General features: G+C 44.4%; 1 protein-coding gene across 1 annotated transcript in view; it reads right to left on the bottom strand.

Moving 5' to 3' along the window:
- The window catches only part of traf4a (tnf receptor-associated factor 4a), a 50,147-nt gene that overhangs the window by 8,405 nt on the left and 23,644 nt on the right, over window positions 1–18,098 (bottom strand). The window contains exons 2-4 of the mRNA XM_029773135.1: window positions 4,411–4,462; window positions 630–734; window positions 234–395 (exon numbers count right to left, since the gene is read on the bottom strand). Coding sequence (XP_029628995.1) covers window positions 234–395; window positions 630–734; window positions 4,411–4,462 — 319 coding nt within the window. The remainder of the gene's footprint in view (window positions 1–233; window positions 396–629; window positions 735–4,410; window positions 4,463–18,098) is intronic.

The following is an 18,098-nucleotide window of genomic DNA, read 5'->3' as shown; positions in this document are numbered from 1 at the left end:
AAGGTGCACAGTTCTACGTCTCTCCCCTCATGCCAACAAACTTGTTATTTCTAAATATACTGCCACCATCAAAAGCTAGCATAATTTACATACTTGGCTTCCTGGAGTAGACACTACAAAGACTACTATTCACTCAGTGAAAAATGTGGCCTTAACCAGGTTGTTTATTTGCTAGTGCTACTCTGTAAAAATAGAAAAAAAGAAAAAGTAGGTCTCTGTTTGTTGTTGTTTACCTCATAGGCCTCCCCGGTGAACTCGCTCCCGCAGAACTCGCACTTGACCTTGCGCTTGGGGCAGTCGTGCTGCAGGTGGTCGGGCAGGTCACGGCGCGTCAGCTTGATGGAGCAGCGGTTGGGGCAGGGGATCACATTGAAGGCGCAGGTGGAGAAGTGACCCTGAGGGAGACGGAGGGAGGGGGGGAGAGAGGAATGTGTCAGCAGCAAGTCACCGACACGCTCTCTCAGCCCGCATTTTGCATTTAGCCAGGCCTCCGCTAGCAGATTACCCAACACACTGGAGGCACGAAACACAGGGCTATGGTCATAAAAAAGGTATCTTAGACAGGATGAGAGAGGATGAGTGAGAGAGAGGTAAAAAAGGGTAAGAAAGCCAGGCAGGCAGCTACTGACCTGGAGCTGCTTCATCTGTCCGGTCCAGCGACAGCCTTCCTCACTGTGGATGCAGCGGATGGGCAGAGCCAGGATCTGCTGCTCCAGTTCTGGGTCAGGGTAGATCTGTAGCCATGACACAACCATGAGGACATGATCAGCACTAGCTCACAGGTATAGATACGCCTTGTCCAGCCTATCTCCTGTTTCTGCAGCATGAGGCAGGTTGACGTACAAGTACACCGCCTGTACAGGAAGCTATCTCCTTAATACTGACTGCACAGGCATCGGGTCACACTGGGATAACTGCAGTATAAACCCTGGATGGTGTGGTTATTTTATGGGGACAGTGTGGGGGAATAGTGGCCGCACCCAGGGCAACACTCAAACTAATATAGTGTGTGACTGATTAAGGCAAAGGGTGTTTCCAGCAGTTAGGAATGATTATCATGTTGATGCCTAACTAAGTGTATTAATAATACAATGAAGCCTTGACAAAGAGGGTCTGAGCGACCAGCAGCAAAACAGCAGAAGAGGAAGTTCAAAGTACAAGTCCTGGACATGAATGAATCAGTCCCAAAATTAGGAATAACAATTGAACTTCTGTGAACACAAGAACGCATACTGCAATGTTTCTGGAATTATAGTTCATTAAATGTAGAAAACATCAGAGAGAGAATTAAAGTGAGGAAGGCGGGAGAGAACACCCCATAGTCACTGATCAAGAAGGATGAGGTCCTTCTCTATTCAATCAAGCTAAATCCGCTCCCTAAAGAACAGTATCCTCTGGATTTACAGATTTAGGCCACACAAACACAAACACACACACACGCTCTTCGTGACAACCCTTGTGAGGCAGCACTGCATGAATCTCCGTCCATATGTTGCCCAGGCTGCCTCTGTCACACGAGGAGAAAAGGAACTTCCTCAAAATGTCAAAGCTGTCCCTAAAACAAATAACAGCTCAACTGTAGTCACACGCCTTCATACGAGAGACGGTCTCTTTCTCTATAGGCTATGAATCAAAACATTGAGATACTATGGTTTTACCATAGGCTAAATGTTTTTTAGACATAAATAAGTACTCTGTAAATGTTTATGGTCTTGGTACCCTATTAGAACTGTAAAAGTCTGAATTGTAAAAGGTAAATGTGCAGTGGAATTAAAAAGGGTCCAGTGAATAATACATTAGGGCCAAAAGTAGATCTGAGGTAAAACTTTTCACTCTCCTGACTTGGCAACATTTACTGGTCCATTAACTGACATGAACTGTTATGTCATCGCAAATAAAAGCTGTGTGCTACAGTAGTTTAACTAGTGAGGATGAATTATATATCACATTCACCATGCTGTAATGAAAACTGCCTTCAAATCACCAAAATATAAAGTAGAGAAGAATCTTTCCATTTGAAAAGAGCTCAGCACTATGGCAGAGAATGTGTGTGCTGCTCCCAGTCTGTGATGTGTGTGTTGTGAGTCAGGTTGGGTACTATGACAGCAACAAATAAAGAATAGGCTATCTGTGCAAATGGACCAATAAAGCAAGTATAGTACTGTGCTACAGAACAGCACTGTCTCTTACAATGTACGCAGCATAATAATGCATGGTGAGTGATTGAAGCAGATAACTGCAATACTATTTCCTACTGGAAATCACATGCGCTGAGCCAAGATGACAAAGAATCCAAATCCTCTAAAGTAAACCTTAACGTTCCCTCATTGTTCCTGCCTGGGAGTCTGTGGGGGACTGCAATAAAGACCTTTTAATAACATAGGCCCTGGAGGATCATGGAACGAAAGCTGTCTCTGTCTGTCTGTCTGTCTGTCTGTCTGTCTGTCTGTCTGTCTGTCTGTCTGTCTGTCTGTCTGTCTGTCTGTCTGTCTGTGTGTCTGTCTGTGTGTCTGTCTGTGTGTCTGTCTGTGTCTGTCTGTCTGTGTCTGTCTGTCTGTGTCTGTCTGTCTGTCTGTCTGTGTCTGTCTGTCTGTCTGTCTGTCTGTCTGTCTGTGTCTGTCTGTCTGTCTGTCTGTGTCTGTCTGTGTCTGTCTGTGTCTGTTTTGGAATAGACAGTCAGCTGCAGTCTCACAGCAGAACACATCCCTTTACATTACCGACTTTCTGCTTCCTCTCTTTGACAACAGGGCCATATTTTAATGACATGTTGCATTGCCTGGGTGAAATGAGAGCATTATTAGAATTGAGTTGTGTTCAGGGAAGGGCAAGGACAGGGACAGTGCAGTATATAGGGAAAAGAGTGTCCCAAACGGCACCCTTTTCCCTATATACTGCACTACTTTTGGCCAGGGCTCACAGGGTTCTGGTCAATAGACGTGTACTATATAGGGATAGGGTGCCATTTGGGACGTAACCCTAGTCACCAGCAGGGTGTATTTTACAGGTGACTGGGAGGCTGTGAAGGCATCAGTAAATACCAGTGTCTGACAGGTGTGCAATGAGCACGTCCTCCCAGTGGGGACCCGTGTACTGCTTCTCTGTCGTGACTACAGTCTCCTTAAGAGCTTCGCTAGCGGTCGCAGCTCGGCATAAGCAGCGCTACCCCACTGACCTCACTGGATTACTGCCTCTGAACTCCTAACACACTTTAGCATGCTAATGTTTTAGTATAGAGCACGATGGGCCTACTGTATGGGCAATTCATTAATTCATGGGAAAACTAGCCAGTGAGACTGTACAGTAACTGAGATGATGAATTAGTGGTCATTGGTGTTTTAATTCCTTTGTTAAGCGTTAAGCTTGGGGTCCTCTCATGCACAGAGCAGAATTAAGTCCTTATCCTTTCGCTGCACACTCTGGCACAGTGGGGAAATCAAGTTTGTGAGAGAGTCATTCTTTCATTACGAATAGAGACTGCCACCATATACCCCCTGTACAATCTGATTAAATGCTTAAAATAAAAGACGGAGTAAGAAGCCAAAAGTTTAATTGAAGATATTTAGATGTGGTATTCTTTCTCTGGACCGGGATGAAGAGTTTTAGGAGAGCTACTGTTTTAGTGATTTTGCCTCTTTTTTCTGTCAGATCAACGCAATACCCTGCTTTTCTCCAGCAACGCAATACTTCAAAATATAACCCAACCTTTGACTTTGGCTGCTAGGCTGCAGAGTGTTTTTACCACTCCCCAGCCACTCTCTGGTTGTGTAATCATGTCTGCTCATCTGTTTTTCATGGGTACTGTATTAAACTGTAAAACTTCCATGTCCACACTAGTGTGCGAGAGTGAACTGTTTTGTGCATTGAGAAACGGACCATCATCAACCCTGACATTCCAAGGGGAATGAGTAGCCTGTGGTCCTTCGTTAGCACAATTAGTGGGCCTATACGAGGATGGCTAGCTAGCTGCCTGAGCCCTCTGTCTGTTGGTCTATGGGTCTGGGGTAAGGGACATTGTGACTCATGTGTCCTTGCGGTTTCCCAAGTGGCACCCTATTCCCTATATAGTTCACTACTTTTGGTCAAAAGTGCCATTTGGGTCACACCACTTCAGATTCACAGTTAAAATAAGGCCTCATCTCAGCATGACCAGGACGTGGTACAACACACAGATTTACATTCATAATAAGTGTGTTGTATGGGGAAGTTACTGGGTAGCCCAGAGACATGATTTTGTAAGAAGGAGCACATCAGAAAGTGAGGGTGAATTCTGTTGATTGGTGTGTGTTTGTAGGCTTAACTATGGTTGTAGGCTTAAGTATTGGTTAACTGGCACACAGATCGTATTCAAACTTGAATGGGTGGGACTGTCAGGGACATGTGAGAAAGTGGGTAAGAGGGTTTTAACCGTACCTTGGCATAGTCCAGGGGCAGCTGGTCCTCTGGGCACTTGAAGACCCCCTCACTGTAAGACATAAGAAGGAAAGGACACGTTAATAATCATTGACAATCCATTTTTATGATAGGGTACCACTGTCCTAAGAGGTCCACACACAGTGCCCTTGCCTCTCCTCCAGTTGCCTTCAAAAAGCACCCCCACACCCATTCTCTGCTCTCACACACCCATCCCAACCACACTGCACTGTACAATAAAGCCAGCTTAGTTTCTCTGAGCCACTAACTTTTATGAAGTTGCCCTTTCATGTTCCCTCCCTCCAAGGATTTATTTCCAGAAATTCACAGTTGTATTACTGGAGAGGAAAGGAGAAGACGTTGCAGCCTGATCTGTCTATCTATAATACATTAAGGGCTTCTCTCGCTCACCCCCGCCCCTACCCCTCCCTTTCTCTCTCGCTGTCATGTCAAAGGTGTTCATTTTACCCCTCTTTTTAAAGGCAGGGGGATGACAATCTGAGCGTGTGTGAAGAGGCTTCCTGCTTCCTATAAAGAGCAGGAGGCCGGTAACTTTGTACCCTCCCTCCCTTCTCTATTTTCTCCAGCGGCAATAAAACACAAATTAAGATCTGAGATCTCTGGTTTTATCACACAGGCAGCGCCAAAAATGAAACACTCACTGCCTGCCCTGATTTAGCTGCCTTTTACCAAGGGCAGGAAGAGATGGGTGGCCTGCCATGAGATGGGTGGCGGTGGCCCTCTGGTAACAACGCAGCACGTCCCCAGTCCTGATGCCACCATGAAATATTCCCTCTAGTAAATAATACAGATGACGTCAGTAGTGTAGGCAGGCAGTGGGGGGAGCTCACCGTGTTGAGCCCATAGATGTACTATGCAGTAGATCTACAAAGATGGCGCTGACAGAGCAACTGTCAGCGCCAAAATTTCTTACAAGCATTTGGCTACACCCGCAATAACATATGTGTACATGACCAATAACATTTTATTTGATTTACAGCAAAGCGAGTCAATAAGTGACACAAAGAGCAACTTTAAAAGGCTATCAGTGACAGATCCCCTGAGATGTTGCCTGCCGAGAGTACAGGGGAACCGAGTGCAAACCGAATTTTCCATGTACAAACGTGAAAATGTCAGCAGTCAACAGCGCGCTAAATGAATGGTAGACGAACGGGAAATCCACATGTCTGTAGTGTAGTGGTGGGCTGCAGGCCCCCTGCTGAGCCATAGGGGTGGCTGGGACATGGATCAGGGGGAGCAAGAGGGTCAGTCAGTCAGTCAGTGACATGAGATGAGGATGTACTTCCCTTTCCTCGTGGCCCAGTGCACACACATGGGATCGTAATGTCATTTTCATAGGCCGCAGCCAGACAGGAATTTTGCAACAATTGATAGAGGTACTGTAACACTCATGGTGAAATGCTCCTTTGCTTTGCATACCTTTTCATTGCCCACGGGTGTGAGAGGGGGACTAAAATAACCTCAGTGTTTTGGGTTGAAGCCACAAGGTCCTGAAGCTCCATCTGTCCTACTACCACCATGTACGAGGTAAACAACAGAAAAAAAGCTTTAATGAACAGGCTTCTCCTGACCTCTCCATTCTCTAAAGTACATTAATAGATTAATGGGAAAACAAAGAGCCCGAAGGGGGCAGGGAGGACAGTGGTCTCTGCTCCCAGGGTCCTACAATAGTGCAATTTGGGAGGCACCCATCCCCTATATAGTGCACTACTTTTGCACTATGTAGGGTATAAGTTGCCATTTGGGATGCATAAAATGTCCCTATTGACCAGGGTCCCCGTGGCCCTTGTTACACCCTGGAATCTAGCTGGCCTCAATGTCAATTGACAGAGCCTGAGGCCCCCAGGGAGTGGACCAGAGACCCAGGGCCATGTGGTGGTGGAACACATGATCAGTGATCATCCTGCACTTTGCCCCGGCTGGGCTGCCTGGCCTGCCTCTCCAGCTGCTGTGGAATCAGCTGCATGCAGAACAACAGACCAGAGGGATGACAGGGGGAGGGGGAGAGAGGGAGAGAGAGAGGTGAGGGAGGGGGAGGTTAATGCATTACGAGACGGCAGTAATTCCAGTCCATTAGGGTCACTCTGTCAGCAGGGAGCTGGAGAGCAATTAATAAATAACAATGCGGCTGTAAAAAAAAGAAATCTATTGATCCCCAGGTGAAAGAGCCCAGTCAGCAGAACATCTCATATGTACTGTGAAATCATTTACTAATCTCCATCATTAGAGCCTCATCTATTTGATGTTGATGATGCGTTTTAGAGCCACAGGGCCGGGCTGCATGACGCAGAGCTGTGGGCTACATCCCAAACAACACCCTACTCCCTATATAGTGCACAATGTTTTACCAGGGCCCACAAAAGTAGTGCACTGTATAGGGGATAGGGGGCCATTTGGTACGTGGGGCTGTGTAGTGATTCTTCCCCCATATAGAGAAAGGAAATAGGAACAGACTAGACAGGGGAGATGTAAGCAGCGCAGGAAAGCAGGGTTTACAGGTAAAGGACCCACCCAGGCTGCTCCTCTGCTCTGCCTGACACAGAGGCAGACAGTCGAAAAAAAACGTAGTCACCGCCTGTCAGGATTATTCCCTCCCTGCTTTGCAGAGAAAGTCCTGCAGCCACGCATTCATCTGCTTGGCCCGCTGTTCATAATGCTACCCGACTCTACAGCCCGCTTGTTTGTGGAGCTCACTGCCGCTTTGTGACAGCACATTAGCAGAGAGAGGAGGGGGCATTGGACTAATAATAGCTTCTATACAAGTCTTCCCCTTCTCTTGACAAACCATTTCGATGACTACTTGAAGACCTTCTTACAGTGGAGAGTAAGGTTGCACTAACGACTGTTCAATGCCCTTGACTACTTCAATGCCCACCTCCAATCACTCAGCACTGTGTGGCTGTGAGAGGATCAACAATATTGTTATTGTAACACTGAAAAAAGGGAAAATGACTTTGCATACATACAGTACAGCCTGGTCACCCGCAGGGACCTTGCACCCTGTCCACTTGACTCACAAACCAACGGCATTACTGATACCCACAGTTTCACTCCAACTAGGCTACAGTTTCACAGGAGAAAAATGTGCCTACTACGATACACAGGTCAGAGATAACAGTGCCTGACTTGAACACAGCTCTCACAAGCAAAGTCAATGATTACACAGGGTGAGAGGCTGATAAACTACAAACTAACCAATCACTCATGTTGGGAAAGCACTGCAGACAGAACTGCTCAATAACCACATAGCGTGTTTAATATAATCACCACATTAAAATGTCAATGGGTTCCCATCCTTTCCCTGTCTCTAATACCGTGAGAGTAGCCTAGGCTCCACAGCTGTTGTGCTGCAGTGCAGGGAGGCCAAAATCCGATCCAGCAGGCCCGCGGACCAAAACAGCAGAAGGCTGGATGAGTATGCCCCACACCTAATTACATGTTCAAAATCACCCACTTATCTGGTCAGACAACAGCCTTCTCCCCAGCTCTAATTAGGGGCATTTCCCCTCCAAGGGTGAAAGTCCCCCCCAGCATTACCCTATTATTTCCCTGTACCCCCCTGACCCATCCCCCACTCCCCAGCCCCTAATTGCACCCTCTCTCTTGCCCTCAAATCCTCTTGTAGGCCCTGAGAGCAGATTAAACAGCAATCACAACACTGTACCATCACCCTCCATATGCCTCGTGACAGGCAGACGGCCACTGAGAAGAACAAGACAAATCCCCCAGGTTTGTTTGGCTTGCAGAAGACTGCAGACAGGCTGTCTAGGGACAGTACATTACAGCTACCACACACAGAGAAAGAGGAGATGGCTCCTGATCTCCCTGACTGCCAGGGAGACCCCAGACCCTAACCAGGTTTACAATAGTAAAGGGCATGGCTGTGGAGAGCTAAACAAAACTCTCAGAGGAGTTTATGAGAGTTCTGGAGAGCAGGACGTCTGTGACCTATTAACGTCCAAAAGTGAGTTCTACTATTGCTGTGAGAGGTTGTCTGCGTCCCAAATAGTACCCTATTCCTTAAATAGTGCACTACTTTTGACCAAGACCGATAGGCCATTTGGGACTCAGAGGAGGTATTTTCAAACTCAGAGATCTCATCAAGACACTTGACTGGGATGTCTGGCAAGTAGCTGTATCAGGCCTGGGTTGCTTGTCTTCTCTGGAAGCTTACCCTGAGGTTTTATGTCCATCCTCATGCAAAATCATTTTATTATGAAGTAGAGAAGTGGATTAACTCTTCTACACAAACAAGATCTTAAATGCCATTAGTTCCTTTTATTCAGGCTTCCTGGCTTTCAGTCTCCCAGCTGATCCCAATTCCATGCTTCTGCTACCAGAATGTTGGGAGAAAACAGGAATCTTGTTTCATCTCAGCAGGAGTTCCCTTAATCCCCTAAATCCAACAGTTTTTTGTGTGTATATGAATGTGTGTGTGTATGTGTTATAACTCACATCAAATTATCACCCTCTTGTTTCCAACAGTAATGAGGCTGTCATTATAACTGCCCTTTACAAGCCTGTTGACAGACTAGCCTCCTGTCCAGGAGGTGTACTTGTACATCAAGCTGCCTCCTGTCCACAGAAACACGACCCTAAGGGCCATTCTGGCTTGCACAATATACTATATACACAATAAACCTATCCTATGCAATGCTGAAAGGGAGAAAATGTGAACCCGTTCCAGTTGAATTAAATGGCCTATCGTAAAACGACATTTTCTGTTGTTTATACGATGCCTAGTAGTAACCAACAACAGATTGGGAGATTTCTTGCTGATGTTAGTAGCAGTTGGAGCTAATGAAAGGACTCTAAATCACAGCTCTCCTTCAAAAGATAAAGAGCCTCCATCACATTTGACTAAATACACTACATGACCAAAAGTATGTGAACACCTGCTCATCGAACATCTCATTCCAAAATCATGGGCATTAATATGGAGTTGGTCCCCCCTTTGCTGATATAACAGCATCCACTCTTCTCGGAAGGCTTTCAACTAGATTTTGGAACATTTCTGCGGGGACTTGCTTCAATTCAGCCACAAGAGCATTAGTGAGGTCGGCCACTGATGTTGGGCGTTTAGGCCTGACTCGCAGTCTGCGTTCCAATTCGTCCCAAAGGTGTTCGAGGGAGTTGACGTTTCCACTGCTCCAGAGTCTAATGGCGGCAAGCTTTACACTACTCCAGCCGATGCTTGGCATTGCGCATGGTGATCTTAGGCTTGTGTGCGGCTGCTCGGCCTTGGAAACCCATTACATGAAGCTGCCGACGAACAGTTCTTGTGCAGGCGTTGCTTCTAGATGCAGTTTGAAACTTGGTAGTGAGTATTGCAACTGAGGACAGACCATTTTTAAGCGCTTCAACTCTTGGTGGTCACGTTCTGTGAGCTTGTGTGGCCTATCACTTCACAGCTGAGCTGTTGTTGCTCCAAGACATTTCCACTTCACAATAACAGCACTTACAGTTGACCGGGGAAGCTCTAGCAGGGCAGAAATTTGACAAACTGACTTGTCGTCCTAAGACGGTGCCACCTTGAAAGTCACTGAGCTCTTCAGTAAGGACATTCTACTGCCAGTGTTTGTCTATGGAGATTGCATGGCTGTGTGCTCAATTTTATACACCGGTCTGCAACGGGTGTGGCTGAAATAGCCGAATCCACTCATTTGAAGGGGTGTCCACATACTTTTGTATATATTGTACCTTTTCATTCAGAGAAGAGACAACGGAGATGAGAGAAGTGATCCGAAGTACACTCCATATCCACATGAGTGAAGAGGTCTGTAGAACAGTGGAGGGAGAGATGGAGAGAGTCATTGGGCAGTGACTGGGTGAATGAATGGCCCCTAGTCAAAGAACAGCCAGAATTTGCTTCACAAATGGCACCCTATTCCCTATAGTGCACTATTTTTGTCTAGAGACCTTTAAACCCTGGTCAAAATAAGTGCACTATATAGGGCATAGGGTGCCATTTGAGACACAATCAGAGGGATCCCCTGGATGAGGAAGGAGGTGGAGGACACGGGGTGAAGCAGGTGTTTCTACCTATGGAACCTGATACGATGGGAGGGTATCAATCCCTGCTCCTGCTGAATGCGGACTCAGTTTACAGCCTGGACAAAGGCAGGGGCAGCAGCCCAAATATGCAGCCCCTATTCCCTACATAGTGCACTACTTTTGACCAGGATCCATAGGGCTCTATTTCGGAAAAAGGTTCCATTTGGGAAGCAGCGAGGCTCACCTCAGACTTCTTCTTTGTCCCTGGGAGGAGAAGGAACTACCTCCACTTTCTCTATGTTTAACAGTTTTTGGGTTACTACATGACTCCATATGTGTTATTTCATAGTTTTGATGTCTTCACTATTATTCTATAATGTAGAAAATAGTAAAATAAAGAAAAACTCCTGGAATGAGTAGCTGTGTCCTAACTTTTGACTGGTATTGCACATCTTGTTTTGTTTTGCCTTTTTTAATCGGGGTTTGATTGACTGATGCATAGAGGACATGCTTGTACAGCAAATGTCATTTGTAAAATCATATCTGACTCACATCATTGGTGTTGGAATTGTCCATGTCCAGTCAGTGACAGCTTAATGTGAACTGACCATGTCTGACTATCTGAAGGTCATGGACGTCAACAAGAGTTGATTCAGCCTCATAGGTATTAGGCCTAGTTCCTCAAGATCCAGTTTGTTCAAGCCCGGATCCAGACAGTATGTATCCTGTATCTACTCTACTGCAGACACTCATAAGACATTTTCATGAGTCTTTCTACTGTTGTTCTCAGCCACAATAGCACAAATGATGCAAGTGGAGGAAAGCCAACTAGGCCTCATACTACAAGGACAAGTGTGTGGGTGGTTGTCTGGCAGCGTTTCCATGGCTCTCTCTCTCTTCCTGCTCTCCCTTCAACATACTGGATGCGTCCCAAATGGCACCCTTTCCCAAATGGCACCCTATTCCCTCTATAGTGCACAGAGCTCTATGGGCCCTGTGCAGTATAAAGAGAATAGGGTGCAACCACTCTCCAACCACTCTCCTCACTAGGATAAAATATATTGACTAAGGTAGAAGAAACCCATGGGGAAAACTACTGTGTTTAAATAGCCTACAGACAGACATAGCATTCAGACAGTGAGCATCCCCATCCAAGAGATGAGCTTCGTGATCAACACAAAATATACACTTGTGGCCAAAAATATTGGCACCCTTGCACTTTTTTCAAAAAATACACAATTTCGAAATGGCCTGGACAATATTATTGGCACCTTCTATAAGTAGTTAGAAAAAAAATATGATTTCAAGCAGGTGTTTCTCCTTTACTTTGGAATTGAACTCACCTGTAGTGAGTTGCAGGTGCCTGCAATATAAAAATCACAAATTGAACCAGTTTGAACAGAAAAAAGGACTCCTTCTCCTGTTTTATGTCACTGTGTGTACCGCAATAAGCATGGAGAAAATAAAGAAAACCAGAGAATTATCTGAAGAGGTCAGACACAAGATTGTAGCCAAGCATGGACAATCAATCTCAAGGCTAGAACTCCATCTCCAGAGACTTTGATGTTCATGTTTTCACCGTACCTAATGTTATCAAGAAGTTTAAGGCCAAAGCCCACTAGCCTACCTCCCTGGATGTGGCTGCAAGAGAAAAGTTGATGGAAGATTGCAGCAAAGGATTATCTGAATGGTGGAGAAAGCACCTCAATCAACTGCCACACAGATTCAAGCTGACCTTCAGACACAAGGTATGACAGTTTCAACAAGCACCATCTGTCACCAACTCAATGAAAGGGGGTTATATGATAGGAGACCCAGGAGGACCCCACTGCTGAGAGAGAGACATAAGAGCGCCCAACTGCAATTTGGCAAAACACACCTGAACATGCCAAAATCCTTCTTGGAGAATGTTCTGTGGAGAGATGAGACCAAATTTGAGCTTTTTGGTAAAGCACACCATCTCTATTTTTACAGCAAAAAATTAAGCCTTCAACAAAAAGAGCACCTTCCCTACAGTTAAACATGGAGGTCAGTGACGTTTTGGGGTTGCTTTGCTGCCTCTGGCACTGAGTGCCTTGAACGGGTGCATGGTATTGTGAAATCAGGAGAATACCAAAGCATTTTGGAGTGCAATGTCAGACCCAGTGTCAGAAACATGGGTCTCCTTCAAAGGTCATGGGTCTTCAAGCAGGACAATGACCCAAAACACACTTCAAAAAGCACCCAGGAATGTTTCAAGACAAAACGCTGGACTGTTTTGAAGTGGCCAGCAATGAGTCCAGATCTAAATCCAATTAAAAACTTATGGAGAGATCTGAAAACAGCAGTTGGGAGAAGGCACCCTTCAAATCTGGGAGAACTGGAACAGTTTGCACAAGAGGAGTGGGCCAAACTGCCACTAAAAAGGTGCAGGAAGCTCATTGATGGCTATAGGAAGCGCTTGATTGCAGTTATTTTGACCAAAGGCTGTGCTACCAATTATTAAGTCTAGGCTATTTTAAATGGATATATTAAGTTCTGAATAAAAAAACAAAGGTTCTGTAATATTAAGTGAAATAAAGAATTGCGGAGACCAAATACATAATTTCAACTTAGTTACTTGAAAAAAGTGCAAGGTTGACAATATTTTTGGCCACGACTGTAGGCCTATACCAAGGCCATCATATCAGTTCCTTATTCCACACAAGGAGGATGTGTCTCAGGAAGATAATACTTTTTGATTGATAAACAGTATTGGTAAGGATGCAATGTTGTGTTTAATGAGAGCTTCCCATAACTCAGGTGGTGGTCAGGTGAACCATAAAGAGCCACTGGGTGCGTCCGAAATAACACCCTATTCCCTATATAGTGCATTACCACTGTGTGTCTCGGTGATGCCATTCATGCAGAGAGAAAGTGGAGGTAGTTCCTTCTCCTCCCAGGGACAGCCTGGCTGCGTCCCAAATGGCACCCTATTCACATGTAGAGCCCTATGGGTCCAGGGCAAAAGTAGACCACTATAGGGGAAATGGTGCCATTACAGACGCAGGTATTGATCATGGGACAGCTCTCTAAAAAAAATGTACAAAGATGGAAGTTCTTTAGATGCAAGTGACGGCACTAGTTTGTGCCGCTTACTTAACAATATACATTTTTCTTTGCAGTTCTCCGAGTGAGCTTAACAATTTGTGAGCACAAACCATCTGTAAGCTAATTCACACAGTCCTACCACGTTCAAAGGTTAGCGAAATATCAATTTGTTTTCAAATGCCATCATTGTTTAGCAGCACTAAGATGGCAGTTGTTGAAGGATAATAATGTGGTAACGTATATTTTCCAAGGGTTTTAGAATTGCATCATAATCAAGCTTTTGAATGCTGCTACGAATTGCCTGCATGGCAGCAGCTCTTTCCCCCCCGAGTAGAGCTTAGGGGAACAAGCTAGCACGTCAAAACCTGACAACAAAAAAGGGCAAAGTTATGTTCACTGACATCCTTGTAAGAAAAGGAACAGACGGATAGTTCTCTGACTTTTATGATATCAGACGTATGTTCTGAGCCACAGGGAGTTAGTTCCCTGAGAATACATCATGGAATAGGATCTGCACACTGTTCAGAGGGGGATCTGAGGTGGTTGATCGGTTGGAAACCAGGAGCGTCTGCTCTACACCGTTAGCCTACACTGTGACTCATAGTGGCACAGCTCTGATGCAAGTCGACTGTGTTCTGGCGCAACAGAAAACACTGACCCCCCCCAAAGGGTCCAGCCACCTGCCAGAGCACAGAGGAGAGGGGGAACAGAGGGGGGGAGGGGGGCGATGCAGCCATCTGCAAATTGGGCTCAAGTCTCTGAGACGCCATAATCCATGTTTAAGTGTGTGAGAGGAGGGGATACGGAGCTTACACTCCCTCACAATCCCTGTTGCCGTCTCCTTCCGTCAATGTGACTGTGCTATAGACATGGAGTCTTCATCAGGGGAACCAAGGCCTCAGAATCTTCACGTAGCCTGCAAACTGCCAACCCAACTGCCAACCCAGCACAACACAGCGATATGAAACCCTTTCTTGTCGACTTTGTACTTTTGTAATAGTCAATCGGATGAAAATACTGTCAATTGAGTAATTTTATGGTTTCCTTGAACTCGCTTGAACTGGCAAACCTTCACTGGTGATCTATAGCTCAGCTGGCAGAGTTAAGTGCTTCATTGGGTTTGTAATGAATCCTCTCCAATGGGATAGACTGGATTTAACTGTACTGTTTAGCCTACATGTACTTGGATTTTACTCAAATAGCATAAATAAATTAGCAAATGTAATGCGTTCCAGGGCTCTAAATTAACATTTTTCACTGGTAGTACTTGGGCATACATGAAATTTAGGAGCACCAGAAAATAATGTTTTTTTAATTGATTTAGGTACATACAGCCTATATCGAACCTGTATGAATTCTAGCAACTGTTTAAGAATGTTGTGCTCTAGAAATTAATATGTAACACTGCAAACACACTAGTTTATTGTAAAAGCTAAAATGTTGATAAGAATACCTGTTATTGCAATTAAAGTCATTTGTAGAATATTAGATTTCTACATTGTGTAAAAGCACTATTTTCCCATCGAGATGCATTAAATTGAAAATTGTACACCGTCACTTTAAAAACGTCAGGTTCGTGATGATGAGATAAAAGAGAACTGTCAATAATGTATTGCTATGATCAAAGATCATGGACATACTGAAAAGATACATGTCTCTCCGCCGTAACAATGAGAGTTGTCCACAAAGCGGCTGTCCAGCTCCCACCTATCTTTTTTTTGGATTGGTGGATACATTTAATTTTTTTCATCCTTTTTGAATATTCAATGAGGGTTGTTGACGTTAACCACCTGTATTCAATGAAGAGAGATGCTATGCTACTAGGCTTATGCCATAAATATATGCATAGCCATCTCGTAGTGCTGGTTACTGCTTTTTGAGGTTGGTTCGATTATTTAAAAAAGAATCACGTTAACAACACAGAATTAAACAAATTATACAAGTCCCATGATGGTAGTGACTGCCCATTACTGCTCATCACTTATTAACCATCATTTATTCACATTACTTTACTTGAATAAAATATTTCATTTGTTGTATATATTACAATTGTTTTATTTGCTGACTTTATTATTTCATTCCAAGTCATCATCTCATCTCTTTAGAGCTGCTGCCTATGCTGTCTGCCAAAATCACTATTTTAGTAGTTCTTCAAAGTAAATAAAGCACACTTTTATGACTGCTGAATGTCAACTATCAATCACTTAGATCATGTATTTTCTGGTAGAGATACCTCACGAAGCAACAGCTGCTCTCTATACCCCCTCACGATCGTGCATTGTTCGGTCTCTTCCGTAGCAGGCGTAAAAGAAACTGACCTGAAAAGTAGATGCGCAATGGATTATGGTTATTGTAGTTAATTACCATGTATAATATTGGCTTGTTGGAAACTACAACTCCCTACTGCATCACACAGTTCGGGATCTGATTTTTCTCTACAGAAAAAAAACGAACTAAATGGAATTCAAATAATTGAACCGACATCGGCAAACAAATTAACCAACATTTTGGTTAATTGCTCAGCATCTCGAGACAACTTCGGTATTAAGTGTTTTTTCTCTAAATTGCTTAAGCATTACGAAACTTCTATTCGAACAAATAAACCTGAAGTAGCAAATAAGCCATGAATTATTTTGTTGACCAAATTCGACACGCTCATTGACCTCCATACAAAAACTCCCTGCTTGTTGGGCGAAACAACGAGAAAAACGCCACTTGCTGGAGGGAGACAGATTTTATGCCGAGTTGGGCCTCGCTCTTCCTCTTCTTCTCTGATCATAGTCCTAAAACCGGGAAATGAGTTACCTCTGGTTAGTTCAGCCATCCCTATTGGAAAAATGGAAAGGGAAAGAATAGGGTTTTGGAATCAATGACGAAAATAAGGTCTTGAGGTTAACACAGGTTTAGGAGATCTTATACGTTTTGTTCTATGAGATATCAGTCAGGCAATATGACCTTTATGAATTATGAAGCCTTTATGTGCTTTGTGTTTTTTTTATTACATAAATTCAAAATTCACAAAAAGTGAAGTTAGCTGATGAAGATTATCTCATAGAACAAAACCTATAAGATCTCCCAAGCCTGTGTTTACAACAGACCTTATTTTCTGCGTCTATCCAAAAACCCTACAAAAAAACGCAGTAATCTTTCCCATAAGCTTTGTCCAACAAACCATGGTACAGTTAGTGCCTACAAAAAGATGCCATTACTATTTCTCTCTTTTGATCTCCTGAAGAAGCTATCCCTTTTCCTTTCTTTCTGTGCCCTCAAATGTTTTGATATACTGGTAAATTTACCTGGTTGTTAGCCAGCCAATGAGGTAACAAAAAAGTCAAATCAAACTTTGTCACGTGCGCCGAATACAACAAGTATAGACCTTACCATGAAATGCTTACTTACAAGTTCTTAACCAACAGTGCAGTTCAAGACGAGTTAAGAAAATATTTACCAAACAAACTAAAGTAAAACAAAGTAGCAGCAGTGTACAAAACAAATGGGGGGGGGGGGGGGTCCAGTGGCCATTTGATTAATTGTTCAGCAGTCTTACGGCTTGGGGGTAGAAGCTGTTAAGGAACCTTTTGGTCCAAGACTTGGCGCTCCGTGCAGTAGCGGAGAAAACAGTCTATGACTTGGGTGACTGGAGTCTCTGACAATTTTATGGGCTTTCTTCTGACACTGCCTATTATATAGGTCCTAGATGGCAGGAAGCTTGGCCCCAGTGATGTACTGGGCCGTACGCAATACCAGGCGGTGATGCAACCGGTCAGGATGCTCTCGATGGTGCAGCTGTAGAACTTTTTGAGGATCTGGGGACCCATGCCAAATCTTTTCAGTCTTCTGAGGGGGAAAAGATTTTGTCGTGCCCTCTTCATAACTGTCTTGGTGTTTGGACCATGATAGTTTGTTGGTGATATGGACACCAAGGAACATGAAACTCTCGACCCACTCCACTACAGCCCTGTTGATGTTAATGGCTGAACAAAGTGACTGAACAAAGTATTAACGAATGGTTAATAACACGCAAGTAGTTCTAGAACGGCCCACAACATGGTTTATGATTTATCCTTGTGATCCGCTATAGCAGGGTTTCCCAAACTCGGTCCTGGCCCCCTACCCCCATAACCAACTCATCTGAATCAGCTGTGTAGTGCTAGGGCAAAATCCAAAACAGGCAACGAGAGTGGGCCCCAGGACCGAGTTGATCTTCTGACCTGGTTGGGTTAGAAGCAAGTCACTTTCGCTGTAGTAATGGTGCAACCATGATGCTAACGAATCTGCACTCGCTTGTTTCTCTAGGGCACTCTGAAACAACGCTACAGCAAAGCCTTATCATTACAACAATTATTATCTGAGAGATGTTTTTTATAGTTGAAAAGTGCTCCCAAAATAAAACTCCTGGTCGCACAGCAAAATATTTTGTCAGATATGCGGCCAAATTGGTCACACTTTAGAGCCCTGAATGCATTGCCAGATAATTTTTCCACCCACATGTTTTATATGCTGCCTGCATGCAGGAGGTACAAGTGAATCAATTAAATTTCATTAACTCCTGCTGATCTGGGTCCAAGGTGGGGGTTGAGATGGAGAGCGGTCCCATCAATCCT

Source organism: Salmo trutta, chromosome 13, assembly GCF_901001165.1.
Source record: "Salmo trutta chromosome 13, fSalTru1.1, whole genome shotgun sequence".
In the NCBI taxonomy this organism is placed as follows: domain Eukaryota; kingdom Metazoa; phylum Chordata; class Actinopteri; order Salmoniformes; family Salmonidae; genus Salmo; species Salmo trutta.
This window is presented reverse-complemented; position numbering and strand designations above follow the sequence as displayed.